General features: G+C 43.3%; 1 protein-coding gene across 1 annotated transcript in view; it reads right to left on the bottom strand.

Moving 5' to 3' along the window:
• SYN2 (synapsin II) overlaps positions 1 to 18,609 on the bottom strand; it is a 162,197-nt gene that overhangs the window by 12,173 nt on the left and 131,415 nt on the right. Inside the window, exon 10 of the mRNA XM_085073065.1 lies at positions 10,540 to 10,689. Coding sequence (XP_084929191.1) covers positions 10,540 to 10,689 — 150 coding nt within the window. The remainder of the gene's footprint in view (positions 1 to 10,539; positions 10,690 to 18,609) is intronic.

Genomic DNA, 18,609 nt, shown 5'->3' with positions numbered 1-18,609 from the left:
TGGGCTACTAAAACCAGCAGATGATGCAGAGCTGGAAGACTGTAGGAGCAAAATATCCTGAAGAAAGGATGAAATTGATGAGTGGAGTTACCAAAAAAAAAAAAATCTAAAAAATGTAATGTCCCAAATAATTAATTTATGGACCAATGATGTGCATCTGTCACAAAGGCAGAGCACACTCACTGAAACCTAATGGGGAAGGTTTGTGCAGTGAAAACCCCAGAATGTTATCCCAGCTCAGTGAAAGGTTTGCAGGAGCTGTTGGGCTCACTGCAGGGTCTCACTGCCCCAGCCCTGCTCAGGAGAGCTGAGCTGGCTCAGGAAATGCTGCTGGACTGCCCAGGCTGAGCCTGCAGCCTTTGGAAGAACCTGTCTGCTTGGTTCAGTGCAGTGAAGGGTTTGGTAAACAGGTATGGGGGCAAAAACCAAGCCAAAGGACAATGCAAACCAAGGAGAAATGTGTATAAACTGAATAAAACTGGGTGCAGATAAGCCTGTGCTGTATCATTCAGCAAAGCAGTGAGATCCTGAGGTGGCTTTCTGACACAGAGCACCCAAAAATACAAAACTTTTCAGGAATTTCTTGCTCCCTGCTGTGTCCATGCAGGGAGGGTGGCTGGGGTGTTTGCTGGCTGCTGGGTCACACCTTCCCCTGTTCCAGAGGACTCCAGGTGATGGATCTGCTCCATCGTGGTGCCAACAGCACTGAGCAGGACTGCAAAGAGTTTGCAATTTGCTGATTTTACCCATTCCCTCTGGGCTGAGGGAGGAACAGTGACAGCTACAGTGGAGAGAGGAGTTTGTTGCACATGATCAAAAAATCCACTTTTCTGCTGTCTGTGCAAGGGGGCAGTAAGAGGAGAGTTCTCTCCTGCTGTTCCCAGGTTTTTGGAGTGCCACTGTCCTGTCTTGCCCTTCTGCACTGAGGGAATCTCCATGGAAAACATTCTCCCAGCAAAACCAAGGCCAGCCTGGAGTTTCTTCACGTTGAAGTTGTCAGAAAGAATTTGAAAACTCAGACCAGCTTTTGTTGTTGCTCAACCGACTTTCCAAACTGCCTCTGCAAAACCTGTTCGAGTCTTCCCCTGAATGGGTCATTTTAAAATGACTATTCAGAGCAGAAAACAGGAAAATCAGCACAATTTTAATTGGAATACTATTTTAAAAATGCACTGAAAGGAGTTGTTTGGTTTTTTTTTAACATTATAAAGTATCCTACCCTAGATTTTATAGAGTGTTTTCCATTGCTAGATAACTATTTACTTCCTAGACAAATAGCTTCCCTCTTGAATATTTTTACACACAGTCTTAAAAATCATAGAATCATGGCAAGGTTTGGGTTGGAAGGGACCTTGGAGATATTTTTTTCCAGCTCCCCATGGGCAGGGAAGCTCCCAACAGAGCAGGTGGCTCAGGGGAGGTGAGCAGGGATGCTCTGCTGTTCCCATGGACACTCCAGGGCTTTCCCTGAGATCCTGAAACAGCTGAACTCCCTCTGTCCATTCCAGCCCTACTTTTTGCTGAACAAAGAATAGTCCCACCTCTCCATCTGATGAGGTTTCTGGAGAATTAGGTGTTGATTTATTAGGGAAAGTGACTTTCTGAAGCACCATCAGCTACTGAAGCTTGCTGCTCCCTTCCCCAGCCAGGCAGTCATGCAGTGGATGAGGATGCAGCTCTTTTGTTGCTTCCAGGAGTCAGATTTGCACTTTTGCAGCAGGGAATGTCAAACCCACTGAGCTGCCCAGCGGGAGCAGATCATTCTGGGATGGCAGTGAGCTCCCCCGTGTGCTCACACCGAGCAGGATGGGGGATTGGGGCAGAACAGCTCCAGGACACCCGGGAGAGGGAGCTGAACACATGCAGGAGATCATTTCAGTATGTGAATGAGGACAAGAAGAGGATATCATTGGTATTGTGTTTAAAATAAATGTGGCAAAATACATCCTCATCCACTGAATGACTGCCTGGCTGGGGAAGGGAGCAGGAAGCTTCAGTAGCTGATGGTGCTTCAGAAAGTCATTTTCCCTAATAAGTCAACATCCTACTTCTCCAGAAACCTCATCAGATGGAGAGGTGGGAACTGTTTTTTGTTCAGCAGAATAGCAGAAAAGGGCTGAAGTTTTGCCCCTGAGCCCAGGGACTTTGTGTGAGGCTGTGCTGGGTCTGCTCCTCCAGTCTGGACAAAAAGCAGGTTATTTTTATGGCTATTTTGAAAGATGGGATTCCAGAGTTGGAATTGTGTCTGTGTGAGGGTTGCCTTTTTTTTTTAAATTTTCTCTGGACAAATCAAGAATAGTTGAAAATGAGCTGCTCTGGTTTGGATTCTTCCATAATTCCTCTTGGTGCTTGTTTAAAGATTTTGACACACGTTTAGCACTTGGTCCTCACTGAAAATAAACCGTGGCAGGGATTGCTGGGGAGAGGAGCAGAATTCCTGCAAGTTAAACATGGAGTAAAGCCAAGCAGCTCTGCTTCACAGGGGATGATTGAAAGGTCAGAGGAATCAAACAGAGAAGTCAAGTGGAGACAGGGAATAATAATAATTAAAAAAAAAAAGGTGAGGGGGAAACACCCACCACGGTGGGGAAAGAAGGGAGACCAAGGAAAAGCCTCCAAAAAAAAGATATTTCTATTAGGTTCATCTTAAATAAACAGAATCAGAGAGCGAAAATAGCTGAAAAATAAGATAAAATAAAAAATCCAGGGATGTTCTAGGTGATGGTAAGTACAGCACTAAGGCAAACCAGAGAGGTGCAGCCTGGGCTCTCCTGGGCTGTTGGTTTCTCTGGCAGCTTCTCCCTGGTCAGCAAGGATGGATCTCTGCTGCCCTTGCCCTCCTTTGGAAGAGGAGAGGGTTTGCTCCAGAATGGAATGAGGACAAGTTTGCAGCTTCCAAACCAATTCCAAACCAAAAAGCTGTTTCTGACAGAACTGTACTCAGACCAGTCAGGCCACTCTACACTGGGGAGCTCAGGAGTGCTTTAAACCCAATTATTATCTTTCTCTGGGGGGAGAGACCATGGAGCACCAGAATTCCCAATACCAGACTGGGAGATGATCAGGAGATCATCTGGCAGGAGGTAATAAAAAGTTAAGAAAAACATCAATTTGTTGTGTGAATGAAGACAAGAAGAGAATATTATTGTTATTATGTTTAAAATAAGTGTAGAAAAGTACCTGTTCAGTACAACACTTGCTTTGTTTTTCAGTTTTACCAGCACTTTGTGACCTTCTGCCTCCCAAAATCAGCACTGAGGTCACCCAAACCCTCCTGGCTCTGGATCCTCACCCTGCCAGCTTTCCTTGGAGGCTTTTCCCTTTGAGCTTCTCTTCTCAGGAGTATTTTGGGAGCAACTCTTTCTCCTACCCAGCTTTGCTTGGCTTGTTTGCAGAAATGATTTCTTTTTTTGGGGTGTACTGCTGGTGATAAGCATTCAAATAGAGGGCTGAGAAATAAATTTAAAAAAATATTTATAATTTTAAAAAAGAATCAAAAATCAGGCTACAGCCAGAAAGCTTTATTTCATTTGGACAAATTTCAGCAGAAATTTTGACCCAGCGACCCCAAAGCTTTAAAACAAGTCCTTTAGGATATTCTCCTACGGTCTGAAGGCCATCAGATACCTTCAGAATGGCTCTGGGCAGTGAAGGCACCCTTGGCCAGTTCTTGGCACACTGAACCGAGCTAAATAGGATAACCATTTTTAATTAACATTATGGATATTGTGATTTAATCGCCCTGGTTTGATGGATCCATTCACAGCTGAGCTCCCGGGGGGTTGTGCAGAGGTTTGTATTTATCCCCAGCAGCTTCCCTTGGCTCTCACTCCCTCTGCTGGTGCAGGAGCTCGGGAAGGATTTTAAACTGTTTATTTTCACTTTCTCAATCACTTTGTCAGAAAAATTTCTCAGATATTTGTATGTTGTGTCCTTATTTCTATGTTGTGTCCTTATGGATATTAAAATTTTAGGATTTATTTGTTCAAAGGTGGACAAAACAACCCCAGTGTAGGGGAAAAAACCCATCATTTTATACTTGTGATAAATAAATTTTACTGGGATGAACTGTACCCCAAATATAGCTTTTTACGAGGCTGTGGCTCCCACTTGTTTATTTTCTTCTGCTCCTCTTAATTCCATCTGTTTGTATTGAGATCTAAAAGAGTAACAGCTGTTCTGCTGATATCTTCACTGACATAAAATAACTAAGAGGTTAAAAATCCCTTTTTTGATTGAAATAAGCTCACACAGATAAACATTGTGTGTGTGTGTGTGTGTGTGTATATATATATATACACACACTTATATAGGTACACCTTAAGGTAGCATATTAAAATATATTCCCCATTAAAATAATGAAAAGGAATGAAAGAAACACATTACAGTTTTGATGCAATTTTTTCATCATGATTTTCATATCATGATGAAAACATTTTGAGTAGGGAGCGTTTATGGTTTGTAAAATTCATCGAAAATCCCTTTGTTATTGTGGTTCAGCTTATGGATTACGATGTAACTCATTGCAATAATAACTAATAGATAAATCCCCAACTGATTTATTCTGTGACAGAAGCCACAAGGTGTCGCTGGGACGCAAAAAACCAAAATACTGCAGCAAAAGGGGCACAACCTTCTGCGAAAATGACACTTGTAAGAATGGCTTTCGACTTAAATAACCTCTGGAAGGAGCTGCCTTTCGTGTTCTGTCATTGATATCTCCCAGCAATGTTTTTCCTTGCTCTTTGTGAGTTTTGATGGTTTAGATTCTCTACCAATATATTTAGGCAGGCATCCTTTGAGTCACCACAAGAATCCTGTCAGTCTTTTAATAAGAAATGTAATTTTTCTTCCCAAGGATTTCAGTTTAAAAGGACTTTATGGACGGTGGAAGTGGTGGGGAAGAGCCAGGGAGGTGTTTGTAGGCACTGCTGCCTCCCAAAGTGCCCAGAGGCTTTCTGAGACAAACAATGAGCAGAGGAAACCTCAGGGATTGCTAAACTAAAATAAAATAAAATAAACCTCCACAAGGTGCTCCATTGGTCTCCACACAGACATTCTGTGTGTCCATGGCCAAGCTGTGGCACTTGGGGGAGAGTTTGGGAAGAGAAACAATTGGGAAGAGAAACAATGGGGAAGAGAAACTTCCCAGAAATTGCAGAGGGATGCATTCAATCCTGCTCCTGCAGGGTCCCCTGCTGCCCTCCTGGAGCAATCAGGCTGATCTCTGGGTGGATTTAAATTCTGTCCCACAAAGCTGGGCACAGCAGCTTCAGGATGGTCCTTCATCCCCTATTTCCATCTCTCCCCAAGAGGAGGAAATGCACCATCTGTGGGTTTGGGGCTGTTAGGTCATTAGCAAGCTGTCCCTAAATCCCTCTGTCGGGACAAACCCAACTCCACAGGGCTGATCCAGCTCAGCAGGACCCTCCCTGAACCCTCCATTCACCCTGTCTCAGAATAATTCACTGTGGGCTTTTAACTGGTTTGTTTTAGCAGGCAGTTCCTCTTCTAATCAAGGTTTCCTGTTCTAATCAAGGGTTTTAATTGAGGTGAACCTCTGTGAGAAACCTCTGTGTGAAAGCAGAAAATAACTTAGGGCTAAAGCCCACACCTCAAATTCAGTGCAGAAATGTTTAATTTTAGCAAGCAGACTAATGCTGAATTCTCCATTTCCACAGAACTCCAGGAGAGGATCCTTCCCAATTCAATGTGTTCCCTGCAGTTAAAATCAAATCAACTAACTGCATTTGCTGGTCATCATAAAAAGGGCAGTGATTTGAAGCAAATTACTGCTCATCAGAAGTCTTTTCCTTTAAAATAAACCAAACTAAATCCAAGAAGTGGAAGGGAACAGAACTGTGACCACTCCTGTGGAAACCCAGGAGCAGGGAATGTGCTGATGGTTTGCTTTTCTCTTTAAAACCAACACTTTTTTTGTATTTGCACTACATCCACGTGTGGTTCAGTTTTCTCTCTGGATATCCTTCAGGAGTAACCTAAACTAAGTAGGAACCTACCAGAAGTCCATCAGCTACCCAGGGTATTCTCTCTGCTTCCACCAAATCTCTGGTTTAAGAGAAAAAAAACCTTTCTGTGGACATGCTGAGTGACTGAGGAATTTCAGAACCTTCTAAAAAGTTCCTAAATCCAAGGGATGGAAAAGAACACTACTGGGGCTATTCCTATGGAAACTCAGGGACAGGGAGTTTGCTGATAATTTGCTTTTCTCTTTAAAACCAACACTTTTTTGTGACTTACACTATGAGCACATATGGTTCCATTTTCCCTCTGGACATCCTTCAGGAATAACCTAAACTAAGTAGGAACCTACCAGAAGTCCATCAGCTGCCTAGGGTATTATCTCTGCTTCCATCCAAATCTCTGGTTTTAGAGCAATAAAACCTTTCTGTGGACATGCTGAGTGACTGAGGAATTTCAGAATCTTCTAGAAAGGTTCTTAAGTCCAGGAGATGGAAGGCAGCAGAACTGGGGCTACTCCTGTGGAAACCCAGGGATAAGGAGCTTGCTGATGATTTGCTTTACTCTTTAAAACCAACACTTTTTTGTCATTTACACTATGTGCACATGTGGTTCAGTTTTCTATCCGGACATGGAGCAATAAATCTGGATTAAACTGCCTGGCTGTATCATGTAAGGGATCAGGGAAGGGAGAATAAGCTGGTTTATTAGCATTACAAACTGATAATTGCTTGATTAGCATTGTGCCACTCCTTCCTTTTCCAGCAGGAGAAGCAGGGTGTGGCTGGGAATGCTGTGCTCCTCGTGATGCCATCATGTCCTGGATATTGTGCCTCTGGAGCCCAAATTCCTTCCTTCCTCCCTTCCATCAGGGAGAACAAATCCCTTATTCTCTTGTGGATCATGCAGCAGGGTCTCTCCAGAGCTGGCCTGAAAGGACATTTTCCTAACAGGATTTTCCTTAGCCTCAGCTGCTGCCATGCCCATAAACATTTGCATTTTATGGTGATTCTCATGGACAATGCCATGTTGAGCTGATGTTTGACCATTACTATTCCATTCACAAGTTCTGGCCCAGGAATGAGCCTAACCCAGCCTGCCCTGAGCACTTCTGCACATCCAGAGCAGAACTCTGGAGTTTCCTGTCAACACTGGGAGGCAGAGAGAAGTGGTTCTGCTGGTTATTCACTGGGTAATTCTCCTATTCATTCCAATTTTTGGAAAAAAATTGGAAAAGGCTTCTCTAAAGAGCTGTCAGAAGTATTCAAAGGGGTTTTAAAACATGGAAATGTAGATTTCCATCATCTTGTTGCCTGCAAATAGAACAGGTTTGTTCATGGAAATCTTTAAAAATCATATTCTTAGATCAAGTTCTATTCTCAGCATGGTTTCGGGTAAAACAAGCTGTCATGCTTTTAAATAATAGGAACAGTTTCATTTTTGGAAGGATTTCTTTGGCTGTTTTGAAGTCATTTGAACTTCCGTGAGGCCAAGTTTCCTGCTGCCCATTTCTGTGCCCTGTGAGCAGCAGGAAAACCTGCTGCAGGGGCTGGACAGATGTTTGAGATAAACAAACAGCCAACGTGCAGAACATGTGTTTTAAAAATCTCACATTCAGACAGATCATGGATTTCATGGGTTTTACAACCTGTTTAACACCTCCAGGCACTGTCCCTCTGAGGATTCCCTTTGGAATTTGCTGCCCTGGCAGTGGGACAGCAGAGCCCTGCCAGCCTGCAGAGCCATCCCCACCCAGCCCGGTCTGCCCAGCGCCCAGCAAAGGCTGATTTTCCTAATCGTTGGTTTGTATTCTGATGGGTGTTTAATTGGGGTGGGCTTGGCCATTGAGGACGTTTCTAAATTGAGATTTTTTATGCACAATGCTGCAGTCTGGATTAGATCAGAAACACCTTCAAACCCCCAGATAACGAGGAAATGCAGACATGGCACATCTGCAGCTCTATTATTGACCACAGGCTGCTCACCTGAAAGCAGAACACAGCAAAACCCAGCAATTCCTCTTTGATATCTCCATTCCTCTGCTCTCCAAGGCCAAACCCACCCATGGCCAGAGCTGATTTGGGGTGAATCACTGCCTTTGCAGTCTGTGTCACCTCGGGAACAGGCAGTGTCCCTGCCCTGCAGGTGAGTGAGGTGTTTCTCAAGAATACAAAATAATTTCTCACTTTAGAAAAGGGGAAGGCTGTTCAAAAGGGAAAGGGGCAGCTTTGTTTCAACAGATTGATTGTGTCTTAGCAAAACAACCCAGCTAGAAATGAACTACACGTGAGGAGTTACCTGCTTTAGATATTACAGATCTGTTTATGATTTTCCCTTAAAGCTGGGAAGATTACTTGTGTTTGCAAATGGAATCTTCAGCAGAAAATCAGATCCCCTTTCCCTGCCCCAAACTGGTAAAATGAGGCCAACTTAAAGAGTCTGCTTAACTGAGAGGAAAACTAACAAATATTGAGATTAATCTGGGGGGATATCTCTGGTTTTCACAGGTTTTTTTCCCAACTGCAATTTGTAATTTAGGGGAGGAATAAGGAAAAGAAGGTTAATGTTGAATAACATCCTTTTGCCATCAGTAAGGGCTGAATCCTTCAGGAATATCCCAAATTAAATAGGAACCTGCCAGAAGCCCATCAGCTACCTAGGATATTATCTCTGCTTCCATCCAAACCTCTGGTTTAAGAACAAAAAACCTTTCCATGGACATGCTGAGTGACAGCAACAACTGAGGAATTGCAGAACCTCCTAAAAATGCTCTTTCTGTCCTATTTTCATTCTGCACTCAGGTGGGCAGTTTTTCTTTGGAAAGGCTTGGAAACTGGTTTTACATCCAACAAATATCCAGTTCCTTTGGATGACACCAGTGACAGTAAACTCTCCTCCTCCCTTGGCTGCTCTGAAATCCAGGAAAACCTACCCAAGACCTTGCATTTGTTTTTCCCCAAAATGTGATATTTCACATGTGAGCCCATTAATGTGACAGTGATGTCTATTACTGCTTTAAATTTTGATTTATGTTGACTTATACTGACTGGGCAACTCTAAATTTGACTCTTTGCTTCATTTTAACGTATGGATAATCTGCTGCTCCTAAAAGAAAGTACTTTGGCACCAGGTGATTTATTTTTTCCCCTTCTTGCCTTTCTTTTTCAGTGCCCTTTACAATGGACTTGAGTCATGGTGGATGGAAACTTCTCCATTGTATGTGGTTCTGTGGCTGAAACAATTTTGTGCTCAGTTTCAAGTGGCTGCAACAGAAATAGAAGCCACACCACTTTTTTTTTTTTGTTTAATGTGGGACTGGGTATTTTTATATCTTAAAGCACGACGAGATATTTGAAGAACAAATTAGTCACCCTGCCTCAAGAACTGCTCTGTCTGAGGTATGCCACAAAATTGTTCTCAAACTGTTTACCTGCCGTGGAGCCTGCTGGGAGCAAAAATAGATCCTGGATTTAGGCTTGGTAATTCCTGTCCTACAGTTTGGCTGATTCTGGTGCTTCCCTTGTCCCTGTGGAGTGCAGAGGTCCAGGGCAGCAAGAAAATCCTTAACAGCTCATGGTCTGGGTGTGTTTGATTGAGTTTTACTCTTTACAACCTGGTCTAGTTCCTTGCCAACCTCATTGTAAAGGATTTATGTCCAATCTGAACCTCTTTCAGTTTAAAACTATCACTCAGTCTGGGTAAAAAAAGGGATTATATTTTATATTTATATTTTCTATTTTTGATGTTTAAGCCCTGTTCAGGACAGATCCCCCAGGTCACCACTCGTTCCTGGTTTCCATCTGAACTCTGGGCCCAGAATTCCTCACCCATCCAATCCCACTCATCACATCCACCCCTCGCCAATGAACAATGGAAAAAAACCTTCTGTTCTCAGAGCCTTTTACAAAACACCACACTGCTGCAGTCATTAAAAGGGTCAGCAGAAGAAACCCCATGTTTTGGGGTCCATGGCAATGGGAACACCAAGGGGATTCCTGAAACTGCATTCCCACACTGGAGCTGTCAGGCCAGGCAAGATGAAATCAGTGAAATGCATCTGTTTGCCACCTTCGACCCATGTTTTCTATTATGCTGAACAAATTTCAGGAGTTTCCGAGATTACCAAGATATTTTCATGAACCAAATGATATTTTCATGTATTTTCATAATATTTTCATAAATTGCAGCACATCAAAAAAGATTGTAATACATTAATTTGTCACAAGAGCAAGAATTCCTGCCAGCATTCCTTCTGAAACCCTCCTGTTTTCCACGACAGTGGTTCTTATTATCTCCATGCTATTTTATATATGGAACTGGAAGGAAACAGCACAAAGCCTGGCAGTTCACTGAACCCACGGGTGAATTTCCTGCTAGAAACACAGCAACACTTGCACTTCTCGACGATACCTGGAGACACTGAAACACAACAAACTGATCAAATGTGGCAGTGAGTCCCTGAATCCTGGAGCTCCCAGATGTCCCAGTTCTGGGGGGAACATTTTGAACCTAAAATGCAACCAGGAGATGCTCTGTTTGCAAAGCTCTGTGTCCTACCTGAGGTTGCTGAGTGGCAGTGGGTCTCTGAGGAGATGGAATAGGAGTTTTGGACAACATTTGGTTCATTTTGCTTACGACTAGCTCGGTGATGTGCTGCCTGTCTTCAGCCTGGTGCTCCCCAATCAGGGGCATGGCACAGTCCATCACCTGCAAAACACAACAGCACGTCAGGAAACCTCCAGGGAACTTCAGTTTTGCCGTGCCATCCCCTCCCAGTCTCACCAAATACAGGTTTAATTCACACCTGGGCACAAACCCTCTGGGAAAACAGGAATATGGAGCACAGGGTTGATAAGGAAAATGAGATTTCTCAGGTGATCCAGTAGTCTGAAGGAATTGTTCTCCTGCCTCAGCTGAAGGTTTCCTCCCCTGCCTGCTTTTGGGGCTCACACTGTGTCTGGGAGCTTTGAATTTGGGAGTTTTGAATTCCAGCATGGAAATGCAAAGTCAAACTGTGAAATTGTGGAATTTCGCTAGGGAAGCTTAGGTCCTTATTGCACCTAGGGGGTCCAATAAGGCGTTATCAGGGTCCTCACTGATTCATTAAAAACTTTAAATAATGCCTTGTTATTATTGATGTCCTTTCTCAAAAAGTTGTGTGGCTGATGTAAAGAATAAGTAAGAATTTCTACAAAGAAAGAGATAAAAAGGGCACATTTCCATTTTAAATGCAACAGGTTAATAGTGCTCAGTGGTTATTTGTTGCAGCTACTCCAGTGAATAAAATTAATACTGAATTCTGCCACTTCTGTGGGTCCCAAGCATTTGTTACTTGTCCAGAATATTTGTTACTTCTTCAGAATATCTGTTACTTCTCCAGTGAATCTAATTTTGTCACATCTATGTTTCTTCCAGGGGAAATAAAAGTGTAACAGAGTAACCCAACTACTATTCAGAGTGGCGCTGGATATTCCTACTTAAAAAATGAATAGGATTTAATTCACTTTTGAGAAACTTCACCATTCTGCTGGGGGCTGCAGCCTTGAGCTGTTTGGGTTGTTTATTCAGCCTGAGAATTTGCAGGGAAGTTGACATTTTCTGTCTGATTCTGCAAATCTTTGCAAAGTGGAGGAGTTTTGTCACCTGAGGTGACCCAGGATCAGTCTGGAGAGCATGGTCACACCTGCATTGCATGGATCCCTCCTGGAGGGGAAGGGATTTAGTGGGAACAAAACTCCTCTCAGTGCCCCAACCTCCACAGAACATCTCCTTTATTAACAAACAACATGGTTTTACCTTCCTTCTTTCAGATATTCAAGAGCTTCTAGGAATTAGACCCAGGAGTTTAAAGAGACATTTGGATTTTAGAGAACATTGTACCTTGCACAGGAGATGGGAAGGAGCTGCATTATGAATATAATTAATATATAAACAATATAAATAATCTGACCTAAGCTTGACCTTTTCAAACCACGGTGAGTGCTACGGAAATTCTTCCTGAGTGACAAAGGCTGCTTTGTGCCAATAATGGGATTAGTTTGAAGTCCAAAATCATTTCCATTATTCTTCTGTTTGTTCATTTACAAGACTCACTGGCATTGTGTGTTGGCAACCAAAACGCTGGCAAGGCTGGAGCTGGGATTTTCAGATCTAGGAGGTCTCCTCTGAGCTTCCTCACAGCCAAAAGGCTTTAAAATAACCCCAAAGTAAACAGTGCAATAATAACTGAACTCCAGAACAAATGTTTCCCTAGAAATGAATGAATGGTCTTCCACCCTAGGGCCACATCAGCAGTAGTGGAGAAATGCTTAATATGGACACTGAAAGTTTCTTGAAAGTTTGCCACAGTTTTTAACAATCATAATTGCAAGTGGAGCATCTCAATGTTTTTAATTGATCGAGAGAAAGCTACTGACCCAGTAAGGGTTGGTATTTCTGAAGGGGTAAAATGTGGCCTTGCAGGTTGTGTGGCTCTTTAATGTTAATTTCTGCTCCCTTCCTACTACTTGTTAAAATTGCCATAATGCCTAAAGATCCACTTGCTTGGATCCTGAGCTGCTTCCTGCAAGAGGAATTTGCATGGAGCCTGGAGGGAGGCAAAGCACCAGGACTGTGAAGTGTTAATAATGCCTGAATTTAGAAAGCTTTGCTTGTTTGGTTGTTCACTACAAACTGTCTGATTTCCAGAGAGGGAGGACTGTCTGTGCTCTAAAAACCTTCCACCCTTGAAGATATGTTTTAATGAGAGCTATTTTTGAGAATATACGCTGTAGGGTGTAGATTACCTCCCCTCTCACCCAATATCAGTTAAAAGTTTCACAGGCAGGCAAAGAAAACCTCCCTTTGTTTACCATCCACTTACATTAAAACAATTACTTGGAATGACTGTGAAACAAATTGCCTCAAATAAGGTCCTGCTAAGGGATTAGACAGGATTAGGATCTGGACGGGGTTGGGGCTGAATTTCTGCCTTTAAGGACTTCTACAGCTCGAGTTCACACATCAGCTTCCTTTGGGAGATGCTGCCAAGGTGTTCAGCAGAACATGTGGGGAAAGTGAAAACAGGAAATCCTGAGGTGTCACATCTTCATGCAAACTCCAGGAGAGAAGTCCTTACACTCCTTAAATACAGAATTTTCAGACATAACCACATCTTGAGGCAGATTCCATACGATTTGGCATTAAAAGAAGAGCCATTGGCCATTTTCAATCTCTTATCACTCGGATGGGTTTTGCCCTTGTTAAAATGCTTTGGTTTGTTGCCACAGTGGCACAAATATTGTTGGCCAAAGACATGGCAGGAGAGCACCTCTGCCACTCCTGCCTTGGTGGCTTTTGGTGTATTTTTTTTCCCTTTAAGAGAATGCAGTCTATTTCCATTCCTAGTACAGAATTAATGACAGCTAAGGGAAATCAGTGCATTTTACAGAAATGTATCTTGAGAATATTTGGGGCAACACTAACAGCTTTTAAATCCTGAGTGCCTACAGGAATGTCAGGCTGGCATTTCCCCCCTCTACAAGACCTGACAAAGTTTAAACACACACAAAGCTCCCTGTTTATAAATAGTCTATTTACAGCCTGTGCTAGATTTAAAATCCCAGTTAAAACCAGCCAGTTTTTAGTTCAGCATATAGTTCAGCCATTTAAAATATTGGAATTTCCCACTAAGAAGATTTCACAGGGTAAAAAAAGAGGACATCTGTAATTTATAAAATCAAATACGTTACTTTTGCAGATGCCAGTAAAAACATGGGTCTCTATGATTTACAGGCAATGCACAGTACTGGCAGCTTTCATTTATATATCAACGTATTTCCATTTCAGCAGCCAATTCTTTGGGATGAATTTCTCTTATCACCCAGGGACTGATGGCACATATTAGTGGAAAAGGTAAATAGGCAAAATTCAGGCTGTGAGACTGAGACTGGCAAGAAAAAGAAGAGAAATTGCGTTTGGTGATTAGGAAGGGAAATGGGATGGGATTTACAAAGAGGCAGTGCAGTTATAAGGTATCAGTAACTGCAGAGGGACCACATCATCGTGTTTGAGGGAGAAATTCCGAGTGGCACTGCCCCCAGTGCAGCCTGTGCTCATCCCCAGGGGCTGGGATGGCCTGGCAGAGCTTTGGGAAGTGCTGGGAAAGGAAGGGCTGGGGAGGAGAAAGGAAGGGCAAAGGGGAAGAGCAGGGGGTGCAGAGGGAGAAAGAGGAGTTTCCCAGGATGCTGGAATTCCAGAGGAACAGCCAGAGTGCCCAGGGAATCCTGCAGGACAGATGGATCTCCTGGGAAAAGATCTCTGAATTCCAGGAGAAGGTGAGATAATTGGTGAGTACAGAGGAAGGAACTTCCCTTCACTGAGAATCAAGGCAGGATTGAAGGCTGGGAGGGTGGGAAGTTGGGAAACCATCCCTTTGCCCCATGAGCACAGCAGCTGTGGCATGGCAGCATCACCCAGGGGTTGCTGCTCTGGGCTGCTTTTGTGGGGCTTTTTTGGGTGCCTCTGACTGATCAAAATCATGGTCTGAATTTGGTTGCAAAGGCAGAGGCTGGCAGGTTTTAATTGGGGAGTTCTGTGCACAGGAAAATCCCTGACCTAAAAACCACTCTGATTTTGGGGAGGTTAAGGCTACATGGGACTGAGGAGGGATGGTGGGATTTTTGAGGAATGAGGGAGTGGCTGGATCTGGAGCAATCCCAGGGCTTTCCCTGAGGTCTCCAGAGCAGGAATAATTTGTCCTTGGGAATGGAACCACACCTGGGAAGTGGGAAGGGGAAAATCCAGCAGAAAACCAGTGCTGGCTGCTGGGGAATTTTAGTCCTTGCTGCAATGGGGGAATAACATCTGCAGGAGAAGGAGGAGCAGCTGGAATTCCTGGGTGGAGGATTCAGTGCCTACAGACCAATCTGGGAGGCCTTGGGTTCATCTGGGATGAAAACAAACCAAGCAAATCATTTCTACTCCAATCAAAATCATTGGATTTGGATGCTGTGAACTTTTGCACATGTAGTTGATTTTTTCTAAAAAGGTAAAAAATATATAGAGAATGCAGTTTATGTGGCTGAAAAAAATAATAGTGCTTTGAAGAGAATATGGGAAAGAGATTGTTTCAATCTATAAAATAACAGCTAATTTAACAGCATGTGAATTTTACCTGTATTCACCCCCTGGTAACTAAGTGGGGTTCTTACAAAAGAAAATATTAAGGTGGTTGTGTGGAAACAGTGTTATTGCTGTTAGTTTAAATTTTTAAAAGTTTGGGTATTTTGACAATAAATAAAAAAGATCAGTGAAAAATTATTAGGGTGGAACCCAAATATTGATGTTACTCATGCAGATCAGTAGTTATTGCTCCATTCAGCTAAAAACCCCTTCATTAACTCCATCATAGATACACTTAATTTAATTTTCTGTCTAAAATAAGGGTTGATGTCATAGTTTCTGGGATTGTATTTGGAAAATTTCAATGGATTAAATATGTTACTTCCAGAATATAAATAAGGTCATGGAATAAACAGATTTTTTCTAGCACATGAAGGAATAGATTCATGAATTCAGCACTAATGCATCATAAACTTGGGGAAAATTGTAATTAAAAAGTTGTTTTATTTCAAGAATTGTATCTTAGACACTTTAAAGTTACAAGTCCTATTTTTGTGCCTTTCTGAGTCAAAAACCACTAGGGAGCTAATTTTAATTTAGCCCAGGGCAAAATGAAGCAAGAGGGAATAAAGCACCTGCACAGCCTGTTCAACCTGGAGCAAAATTTGGCAGATTTTTGTGAGGCTACTGTAAAGGATTTGCTCTCTCTCTGCTCTCTCTGAAACTGAAACACCACACTCTGAGTTTTTGTTGAGTTTCCCAGAAATTTGGTTTTCTGAGAATGAAACGGGGAAGATAAAATCCTGTAGGGCCAGAAATACAAACAATGCTCTTCTCCTCCTAGTGCTGAAACTTCCAAAGTGTCAATTGGAAAAGGGAAAGGGGAAAAGTCCTGATATTCAAGGAGTTAACAGCTGCATGGACCTTGGTTTGATGTTTTATCAGGAAGGAGAGGGGAGGCAGTCAAACAGCTGCAGGTTGCAGTGCTGTGTTAATAAAAAATCCTGTTTTACAGCTTGGCTGCTGCTTGGCACTGAGAATTCCCAAGGAGGGGAAAGAACAGACACCAACTGGAGAGACAAGGCTGTTGCACAGCATCAGAGCTTGGCCCTCCTCCTGATCCACCTGCCAGCTCCTCTGCTGGGCTGAGGCATCCTTTCATTAGTTTATTCCTCCCTAGGAGGAGTTTGGAGACAATTCCTGGGAGCAGGGCAGTGACAGGCAGGGGGAACCCCTGTGTTCCTCTGGAAAAGGCAGATTTTTTCCATTCAGCAAACCTGTTCTGTTAAAAGGCAAAGTTACCTCTCATATTCTCCACCTAAAACCCTGCAAAGAGCCCAAAACTTCCCGGAAAAACACAGTTTTGTGCTTGAATAACGAAATCACTTCAATATCTTGTCCCTCCTGTCTTCAGCAAAGTCGGTGTGGATATGTGAAGTGGAATTCTCCTGGAATCCCCATTCCCTGCAGGGCTGGGTGACACACCTGTCACCTGTCCTCCTGCTGGAGGTCACACCTGTTGGATGCTCCCAGTGCAAATCAGGAAGGACAAAGCAGCAAATATTATTTCATGCCCTGAGGCAGTCTGTGTGTTCCTTGCCAGGGGATGTGTGCAGGATTAAGGTGTCAGTGACACCAAACCCCTCCTCTTCCCTGGGCTGGGACATCCCCCCAGGGCACAGCTCCAGCACTGATGGACTCACTGCCTGCCCTGCTCAGCTCCCTGCAGCTCAGCCAGCACATGCCAGCTGTAAGAACTTTTATTTTCCTGTTCTGAAAGGACACAAAGGGAGAAAATTCTTCCCATCTTGCTGCAGACAGTTTCCCACTCCTCGCTGTGGCCCAGAATTCAGTTAAAATTGCAGAGTAATAAGTGTGGGTGTGAGTTGCCTCTTTAGCACCAAACGATCATCGCTTTTCCAGATGTTCTGTTGGGTGGGAATTTTGCAAACAGCCCCACATTTCAATGCCTTTCACAGATCCCAAATATCCCTGCTGATGAGCATTGCCATCTCCCAAACAATTCAGCTGATTCTGTACAACAGCAGGAATTATCACATTTCCATCCACTCTTTCTTTTCCTTATTTTTTAATTGCAACATCTCTTCTGCACCCTCATTAAAATGCTCTGTAAACTCAGCTCCTGATGCATCCTGCAGCCCTTAGAATTCTGGGGTTTAGAATTCTAAATTTCCATGTCTCTGGCATGGAAAAGGAGATTTGTTCAGAATCAGAAAGTGAGGCAGTCTCTTGGTCCATGACACAATTTGCAGTGGCTGTTTAATTTTTAAAAATGTTTCCCCTGCTCCTCCTACCCAGCAGACCTCCCAGGCCTGATGCAGGTTTTATCTTATAAAATAAATTTTATGCCAAGCCTGGCAGGTTTTATTTTATGTGCCAGGCTTCGGTGGGGGCTTCTGGTGCTTGCTGGATTGGCCCAGAAATTAAAAATATTGTGCAATATCACAAATGTGGGAACAGCCAAGTTCAGGGAGTGAAAATGAAGAGCATTGAGTCTGACAGGAGCCTCCTAACTCAGAGTGTTACAATCAGGGAGACATCCCTCACTGCCACAGGAAACAGGAAAGGTTTGGGTGCATTCCTGCAGGAAGAGCAGGATAGAAAGAAAAAAATGAAATAATAAGGGAATTAAAGATATCAGGAGGATTGACTCAGCAGTGCCAATCATTTCTCAGAGCAGCTTTAGCCAACACTTTTCTGTGTGTGAAACCTCCAGTTCTTACAAGAATATACATGCTAAATGCACTCCTGCTCCAGCTTTGTGTCTTTTCACAAGCAATCTTTCAGTTTTTAACTCGTATCCCATGAGGTAGGATAGCCAAGATCTTATCTGAAAACAATCTACATTTCTTTCTTGTATAGTTCAAATAGCGAGGTTGAAATGTATTGGGTTAAATAAAAGCTGCCAAAGCAGCATGAAATCTCTCCAGTTGAATTGATTTAGGTGATTGGAGGTGAGGAAAAGGCTGAGCCCCGTCCTCTGAGAGGTTTGGGGGCTGTGGGAGCTGCAGAGCATCCTGCAGTGGCACAGGGAGGCTGCAAAGCCCAGCAGCTGGAGAGGAGCTCTCTTGGGAGCAGAAATCCCCATTTTCCCAGGAATCAGGAATGCCCAAGGCACACCATGGCTGCAGCACCCAAAACAAACCCTGTGCTCAGGAATTCCTCTGGAGAGATCCCCAGAATCCTCTACATCCTCAGCCTGGATGCAGAAAGGGGAAAACCCCTTTTTTCACTCTTTCCAATCCCATATTCACCAGGAAACTCAGGAAAAGCTTCATCACCCCAAGGAGCCACAGAGGCTCAGGGTGGGATCTGGGATCTCATGCTACAGTTTTATATCACATTTATTCTGCCACAATAACAACCCCTGAGCTCTGATTTGGTCAAGCAGACAAAAGAAAAAGGTTTTGCTGAAGTCCTCCTGGGGAGGCAGCGATTGATTGGGTTTGTTTAACCCTGGGAGTTGCTCCCTTTAGAGGGTTATTGATTTGGGAATGATTGGCA

Source organism: Lichenostomus cassidix, chromosome 12 (assembly GCF_008360975.1).
Source record: "Lichenostomus cassidix isolate B80296 chromosome 12, HeHo_3.0, whole genome shotgun sequence".
Taxonomy (NCBI): domain Eukaryota; kingdom Metazoa; phylum Chordata; class Aves; order Passeriformes; family Meliphagidae; genus Lichenostomus; species Lichenostomus cassidix.
This window is presented reverse-complemented; position numbering and strand designations above follow the sequence as displayed.